This window comes from Neodiprion fabricii, chromosome 5 (assembly GCF_021155785.1).
Source record: "Neodiprion fabricii isolate iyNeoFabr1 chromosome 5, iyNeoFabr1.1, whole genome shotgun sequence".
Classification (NCBI taxonomy): Eukaryota; Metazoa; Arthropoda; class Insecta; order Hymenoptera; family Diprionidae; genus Neodiprion; species Neodiprion fabricii.
In genome coordinates this window covers 3,346,425-3,354,209 of record NC_060243.1, presented here as the reverse complement: position 1 = coordinate 3,354,209, position 7,785 = coordinate 3,346,425, and the positions used below count along the sequence as shown (strand labels likewise).

The 7,785-nt window shown below is 38.0% G+C and overlaps 2 protein-coding genes across 4 annotated transcripts; both read left to right on the top strand.

The window, feature by feature from the left end:
• The first annotated feature begins 452 nt into the window (after window positions 1-452).
• On the top strand, window positions 453-6,570 carry LOC124182099 (trafficking protein particle complex subunit 11). 3 transcript variants are annotated; one of them, XM_046568915.1, is made up of 21 exons: window positions 454-818; window positions 962-1,204; window positions 1,322-1,491; window positions 1,567-1,755; window positions 1,843-2,016; window positions 2,188-2,355; window positions 2,488-2,692; window positions 2,767-2,940; window positions 3,036-3,114; window positions 3,190-3,244; window positions 3,327-3,534; window positions 3,642-3,847; window positions 3,939-4,244; window positions 4,327-4,538; window positions 4,685-4,827; window positions 4,909-5,121; window positions 5,390-5,550; window positions 5,633-5,855; window positions 6,001-6,157; window positions 6,237-6,313; window positions 6,412-6,570. In XM_046568915.1, exons 2-21 carry the CDS (start codon window positions 1,013-1,015, stop codon window positions 6,430-6,432), a joined length of 3,333 nt encoding a protein of 1,110 aa, XP_046424871.1. In that variant the 5' UTR covers window positions 454-818; window positions 962-1,012; the 3' UTR covers window positions 6,433-6,570. The 3 variants fall into 3 exon arrangements, 2 of the variants coding, with proteins under 2 accessions (XP_046424871.1, XP_046424872.1); XM_046568916.1 differs by having other exon boundaries at window positions 456-818; window positions 6,001-6,109; XR_006870695.1 differs by lacking the exon at window positions 6,001-6,157 and having other exon boundaries at window positions 453-818.
• Window positions 6,571-6,722: 152 nt separating this feature from the next.
• LOC124182116 (translocator protein-like) lies at window positions 6,723-7,771 on the top strand. The gene is made up of 3 exons (XM_046568955.1): window positions 6,723-7,057; window positions 7,262-7,477; window positions 7,564-7,771. The coding sequence occupies exons 1-3, from the start codon at window positions 6,950-6,952 to the stop codon at window positions 7,747-7,749; spliced, it is 510 nt and encodes a 169-aa protein (XP_046424911.1). The 5' UTR covers window positions 6,723-6,949; the 3' UTR covers window positions 7,750-7,771.
• The last annotated feature ends 14 nt before the right edge of the window (window positions 7,772-7,785 follow it).

Genomic DNA, 7,785 nt, shown 5'->3' with positions numbered 1-7,785 from the left:
TAATGAACGTACTTCGAAACGACGTGGTCTATGTTGTTAACGTTTTATCGTAACAAAATATTGGAAAGAATTTACTGTTTAGGAGTTTCCGATACCTTTAAAGACACTCAGATTTCAAAATATGATGTAGGAAGTTTGAAATCTACACACGCCAACGTTCCCAGATTAAAAAATCTGATCTCCACATCACCGATCTCTGTATTAACCGCGACACTGATTCAATGTATATGTATATCCGATTTTTTCATTTCGCATCATTCCGAAATATTCCACATGCTAGCACACATGTCAAAATACGTTCTATCTGGAGATGAAACGCCGTTTTGATGTAAATACTACAAATTGACAAGGTTGTAGTCAGGGTTGCCTGCAACGAGGCGTCGCAATTTCTGACGTTGAGGCTGTCAACCTTAATTATTCCCATAACCTCCGCGAATTGTGATGAACATCAGGAAAGTGTATTTTAAAATTATTCGGAATCATATTTCTCATTTTTTGTGTGAGACTTGATCGGCTTGGGAGTTGACACAATCAATTCATCGTGGATAACAGATTCGTTCTTACTGTTGCAGACGTTTCGCCAACGCTTGCGCGGTAGCACGCGATCTGTTACCCACGTATTTCGCATCTTTACTCCGCCCTGACACCGTAGCTGTCATCATTTGAGTTTTCCGTCACTCAAAAAAATCGTCATAACTAGTGGTACAGGGGTCTCTGTAGGGACCCGACAGCCAACTAAAAGACTTAAGAAAAAGAAGAAATCGCCAAATCCTGCATGAGCGCTGAGCCCAGTTTACGCGCAAACCATTCTCAAATAGGTTGGAAACACATTTTGTTAAGTGTGCCTATTTAGCCTAACCTCAATTGAAATGTCAAACCAAATAGATTTGATAACGTTTGAACTCAATAACTTATCACAGCTTTTAAATTTAGATATGTGACCCTTTTAATTTTACAACAGATTCTACTTGGGACTTCTGTTCTGTTATTCCTGGTTCTTGTCCATCGATCCATGTCAGAACTACCTGCAGAATTGACAGCAAAGCCCTTGGCTTTGATCGGTGTTACCGGATTGGATACAGTAAACAATGCAATTCACCGATTGATTTGGGATGCATTCAGCAACAATCGCCGGCCAGACAGTGCAGCTGTTCAGTTTAAACTATTAAGCAATGCCCATGAGTTTCCAACAGTTAAACCAAAGGTCTGTTGACGTTAGATCACTCTTTGATACAACAACTCGAATATTCAAGTTATTTCACTAAGAATTTGTCCCCTTCAATTGAATGGCATGACAAATAACTTTCGATGTCTGCTGTAGCGTAACTCCTACGAATGGTACATACCCAAAGGGATATTAAAACGAAATTGGATGAATAAATATCTAAATGACATACCATCCGTCGTTGTTATATTTTATGACTTGGATTGGAATGATTCTATGTGGAATGAAAAAAAGATCGAATGTGCATCGAGAGTTCAATCCTTGAGGTACATGTATCAAATTATTTATTTGGTTACAAATCAAAATATATCTAAGTATAACAAATCTTCAAACAATTATAGAGCTGCTATCGAGGGTAGAAGTACAAAGATTGCTGTAGTTCTAATACAGCATGGAGCACCGCCACAACCAGGCGCTGAAGATGCTGCAACAACTGAGCGTGCTACAGCTTTGTGTGCTGCATGTGAATTGCCAGCCAAATCGTTATATGTCTTACCTCATGGCGATCACTTGTTGGGTTATACTCTAAGGTAGTTGCTTGAAATAATAAAGTGTAATACTTGTTGGTTGTGTGCTCAGCATGTTTGAATAGGACTAATGACAATCTGTACCTGTAGGTTGGAAAATGCCTTCTATGATTTGGCCCAAAACTTCTATCACCTGGAAGCCCGCATCGTGAAAAATCACAGAGATCACCTGAACAAGACTACACATCAATATTTGTTTGTCCGGCATCAGTTTAAGATGGGCTTTCTAAATGAATTGAAACAGGATCAGCACATGGCTCACAAGCAAGTTGTCATTATTTTTCATCTGATATTTCAATCTGGACACCTAATCAACACTAGTAAAAAAAAAAAACAAGCTTGTTGAGAACTTCGAATCATAGCTAACACTTTTGTATTCAATAACTCAATTCGCGAACCAATCCCTTCTAATCATGCAAGTGTTTTATTTCACAGGCATTATCAGTTGGCGTACAATAACTTGCTCGATATACGAATGGTGGACACAAATGCTTTGGAAATAAAGACTGTTGCAAGCTTCATAAATTACAAACTATGTCGTCTAATGTTCAACTTAAATCTTCCCCGTGATGCTATTTCGCAGTTTAGAGCTCACACAGATCGGTATGTATATCTTTACAATATAAAATTTTACATGTACGATTATCTTTCACCAATTACTAGTAGGCCTCAGTACCAGAAAATTGATTGCATTCAAAGGGAATATCATAACTCAAATTCCATATACCATTACAGTTTTAAATTGAAAGTTGGTCCCAAAGAACTAATGTTTGAACATCACGCGTGGATGTCAGGACAGTTCTCCACGTTTGCGGAATTATTTGATGAAGCCATCAGGCAAGGTCTTCCTGCTGTTCAAACTCAGCATCCAGGATACTACTTTCAGCTGGCAGCTCAGCATGCTACTTTGCGGCAAACAGCGTGCAGAGATCTTTGCAAAGTGAGCAGATATTTGACTTGGTTTATATTATTTCATCTATGATGAATCTAAACCTGTATTTGATTATGATTCAGGATGTTAATGAGTATCCCGAACCTGATCCTTTGGCAGGCCAAGACAAACTTGAATATTACGGTCAGAGACCATGGCGTCCAGGGAAATTGAGTGCCGAGCCTGCAGACATGGCACGGGAAGCAGCGGCTATTCAAGCTTTACAACACAAAGAGAAGACTACTGTCAACCATTCTGTAAGTCAATTAATTTCTCAGGAATGCTGAGAGGTAATATTGTAATGCGTGTGATAAATTGGTAGCAGAAATAGTTGTTTATAATTTATTTTCAGATGATAATCATCGGTCTTTTAGGACATGCAATTTCCCAGTTCAAAACTTATCGATGTCCAAGAATGCGTCGTCATTTAGGTTTGAATACCACCATAACTTTATGCAAATGTATTAATTTGAATATCACTGGCTTCTAAAGAATTAATATTTCAGTTGTACAAATGGCTGATGAGTATTACAATTCTCGAGATTACGGGAAAGCACTCACGTAAGTTTATACGACTGCCTTTGAAGGCTTATGCAAGTGAATTGAACAGTAGAATAAATGCCTAAATTCTTTGTTCTACTAGACTGTTGATGCATATGCTATGGGATTATCGAGGTGAACGATGGCCAGGGCTGTTGACAGATATTTTGACTAAAGCTTTGCGAGCAGCGTATCTATCCACGAGCTTGCAAGACTACCTCACATTAGCCTTAGAGGCACTGGGACCAACATCTTGTCTTCCAAAGGATCATCAAGCTGCAATATATACCAATATATCAAATATACTGCAGGTAATTGATCAAGGGCTGCTGCCAAAGATACCGGTCCTGGCAATATTAATTGGATTTTTTTCTTTTCGATGAAAACCATGGCTTATAATTATTCCACGCATTTTTAGAAAAATATTCCCAATCCTGAACCACATCTACCAGAAACAACGGCGTCCTTGGCAATGGAAAAGTGGAATATTATCGCCAATAAATCAGAACCATTCGTTATTACAATTGATGCCAATAATATGGCAACATTTATGGAGGTTAAAGCTAGATTCACGCAAAAAACGTATACAGTAAGATCAAATGTGACAATTGAAGTATTCATTAGGTAATTTCATTATCTGGTCTGACGCAAAGTGATGTTTATCTGAATTCATGTTTGGTACAATAATAACAGTCTGACATTCTCGTTTCATTAGGAATCTCTATCATCAAAGTATGGAGTTTTCCAAAGTATCTGTAACTGTTAACAGTCCTGGTTACAGTTCAGAATTTGCAGTAAGCGATATCCAAGATAAGCCAGTGATATTTCAAGAGAAAGAAACCAAAAAATTTCTCTGCCAATTTCAAGCAAGGCAACAAGATGTTGGCAATGAAATTCAGATCAGCACGGTTTCTTTGTACCTGGGTAGTGACAGCAATCGTTGCTTGATCATGCGATTTTCTGCTCTTGGTGGGGAGAACAATGTTCTTGATCGAACGTATCCTGAAATTCAACAAATCCGGTAAGCAAATTGTTCACGCGGAAATCTAAACCATCTACTACTGGCTTACGAAAATATTTTTACGAAATTATTGATTATACAGTGGTAGTGTTTTGGAATTCGACAATATGAGACCTTTAGTAAGTGCAGAAATTGAACAGGAAAAATCGAGTATAAAAATATTAGCCGATTCAGCAACTCCTGGTCTACTAGGCGAGTGGCTTCCTATCAATATAAACTTATCCACTTCTGAGCAAGTCGCAAGTGCGCGATTGTCTATCGTTTTGGTTCCGGATGGAGGCAATGATCAGTCCAGTATGTATTTTCAACCTGATTCAGTTACTTGAAACCTACAATTAAGTATGTCATGTTTAATTCAAAAGAACATGGTACTAGTTTCCTAGTACCATGTACTAGGTCAGTTTCCCGCCATTTATTCTAATGATTTTACTGTAATATAGCTGAATTGAGATTGTCTACGAATACCAAGCAAGAGGCGGGACCCATAACAGTGGATATTCCAATGATTGAGAAGGATCAGGCAATACATAAAATAGTTTATATACGAGCCCATAGTATTGGGAATCGGAATATTATCATGAAGGTATAATTTTGGTTTCATTAGATCGTGGCGCGAAACTCGAAGTGAAATTATGCTATAATTAAAACTACTTTTGCTTGATAGGTTGATTACTCTAATATTGAGGAAGTGAAATATTCGAGAGAAATCACCTACAATCTACCAATGGTTAAACCATTTGATATCACAACACAATTCTACACAACATTGTTTGAACCAATTAGTAAAGGCTTCGTTTACGAACCATTTATCATGATGCCGAATATAATTTGCTCATCCCCATCTCCTATAACAATCCTTGGCACATGCATTGAACTGGTAAGTTGATGAATTTACTCATACTACCAAAGTGCAATAAATATGAAAAACCAAATCATAAAGACCAGAATTTTGGCGATATTCTTTGTGGGATTTCCATACTTCACCTTACTAGATTTTAACTTTTCTGTATTTCGACTTTCTACATTTTAAAATTCTATGAAATTAATTTTTTTTTCAAAGATGAATATTGTGACCCGTTTATCTTATAATCTGTATACACTTTTACCCCTACTCCAATATGACATTGGAAATACTTTTCACTTAGGGTGATTCAATGCAAAGGGAAGACGAAGAGGTCCAAGAATCTGTTTTATCTGGAATTACGTTATGTAATGGCGAAGCTGGGTCAGAAGCGTACTGTATTATTCCGAAGGCAGGTAGCGAACAACCAGCCAGCACAGGTGTATATACGATCCAGTGGAGAAGGTACACTGAATAAAAATTAAACAAGACCAAGAATAGGTCCAGTCTATATCCCCCTGTCTATTGATATATTTTTGCTTTTCAGAACCAATAGTCCCACAGACTTAGTGACAAGTAGCAGTGTAACACTGTCACCCCTATGGGTCGAAGAAACACCAATCGGATTGGTGGCAAAATTGCCTGCACATGGTTCGGTTCGAACCCCACTTTGCGTTTCCTACTATCTTCGTAATTATTCCGATTATATGATCACCTTACAGCTCACAATGGATGCCAGTGATGCTTTCATGTTTGCTGGACAAAAGCAGGTAAATTATTTCGTTGTCTAGCCATATTGTACAGTGTAATCAGTCCATAGAAAAATGATTTGTCATATTTACAACCAGAATCAGTCGACTAATTAATTTCATATGAATAACTAAGCTCCGTTGTCTGGTATTTTATTTTCTACAGGTAGAAGTTTGCATATTACCTCAGGGGGAGCGCAAGATTGAGTGGGTGTTGCGCCCATTAGTAGCTGGTTCAGTAGCCCTGCCTATGTTGACTTTGGCTATGCCTTCTGGTGCTTATATTTATTATAATAATTGCCTTTTGTCAACACAGATTAGTGGTATGGTGACAAAGAATGCGGTTATTTCAGTTGATTGAATAAAATTTAATTTTACGTAACAATTTTTTTTATTTTTCAGAAGATGATCATAAGGTGAGCCGAAGCAGACTTGGCGAAATGCTTGAACGATCCTTACCAAGTCACATTTACATAATGGTGAGTTTAAATAAGCATTGATTACAAATTGGTATTATTAGAAATGTGCGAACCATACTATGATTTTCCTAACTAAAATATATGAATTATTTTTGCAGCCTCAATCACAGAGTGTGTAGGAAATGGTGTTCGATGTATTAGCGAAATTGGCGGTACGGAATGGAAAAAAAGTTATAATGTCTCAATTAGCAGTATATTACATCATCTATAATATGTATACATCCTGTACTATATAAATGACATGTCATTTTTCGGCATTTTAATTAGTTCTTGTTATACGTATAATATATTAGATATGATTTAATAATAGAATAATTAAAATGTACGAAAATTAAGTTACATATCTAAAAATTAAGAATCAAATTTACACTCCGTTGTTAATCAGATACAACGCCTGATTGTTGGTAATTCAATACACGATACGGTTTGACAAGTTGACGCAATGATTGCGCAACCAAAAGTTCGTCATTTCACTTATCATCATTAATCACGATTCTCACGATGATAACAGAAGTCGGCGGTTGCCATCACGGTATGGTGGTGGTGGTAACAGCCAGAGAATCAGCTGTTACACTACTGGTGGCGCTTACGTACACAATTCGTTACGGGTGACCACCGCCTATTGACGGAAGCAAAATGCCTGTAGAGATAGTTTGGCCTGCTGTAGGTGCAACTATTCTTCCAAATTTGGGAGGCTGGGCCGGCGGTTTAATTACCACGAAAAATATCAAGCCGTGGTATGAGGTATGTTTCAACCTATATTGGTTCTGCATTTTCTCTACTGGTATGTACTTATTTACGTATAATTTATGCATGAAGCATAAAGATTTCCGTGGTTCGTTACAATCGCGATTATTCATCGGCCAGTTATCTCTCGTATTCCTTCCTCAAATTTTACCCGGCAACTGCAATATTTAGTTGTTTGAGTATTTCTCTACTGTTCCCTAGACCTTGCGCAAACCGAATTGGCGGCCGCCGAATTGGGCATTTGGCCCTGTCTGGACGACCCTCTACTGCGGCATGGGTTACGCATCTTACTTGGTTTGGCGCGACGGCGGGGGTTTCGAGGGTGACGCGAGGTATCCCTTAATAAGTTATGGGATAAATATTGGCTTGAATTGGGCCTGGACTCCCATCTTTTTCGGCGCGAAAAGCTTGAAATGGGTCAGCTTACATAATATACAAAATTCATTGCTTGCCAGGTTTGTTGATCTCTTGCTGTAATAAAGCATAAGAATCTTTTCTTACAGAGTTTTTACGAAATATTGGTGTTATTGGGCAGCACCGCAGTAACGACCGTTGCTTTCTTCAAAGTAAATGAAACTGCTGGCTACTTGCTAATACCATATTTGGCGTGGGGTACCTTGGCTACAGCTTTAAACTATGTTATCTATAGAGATAATCCAGCTCCTGCAATAGAGGGCAAGAAGGATTAGAATTGTACCATCACAAAATTGGTACGAACTTCTAAC

Coding starts and splice junctions, on each gene's coding strand:
- LOC124182099 (XM_046568915.1), top strand. CDS start 1,013: ATGTCAGAACTACCTGCAGAATTGACAGCAAAGCCCTTGGCTTTGATC. Junction 1,492..1,566: donor TCGAGAGTTCAATCCTTGAG/GTACATGTATCA, acceptor AAACAATTATAG/AGCTGCTATCGAGGGTAGAA. Junction 3,245..3,326: donor GATTACGGGAAAGCACTCAC/GTAAGTTTATAC, acceptor TTGTTCTACTAG/ACTGTTGATGCATATGCTAT.
- LOC124182116 (XM_046568955.1), top strand. CDS start 6,950: ATGCCTGTAGAGATAGTTTGGCCTGCTGTAGGTGCAACTATTCTTCCA. Junction 7,058..7,261: donor ATATCAAGCCGTGGTATGAG/GTATGTTTCAAC, acceptor ACTGTTCCCTAG/ACCTTGCGCAAACCGAATTG. Junction 7,478..7,563: donor GCGCGAAAAGCTTGAAATGG/GTCAGCTTACAT, acceptor CTTTTCTTACAG/AGTTTTTACGAAATATTGGT.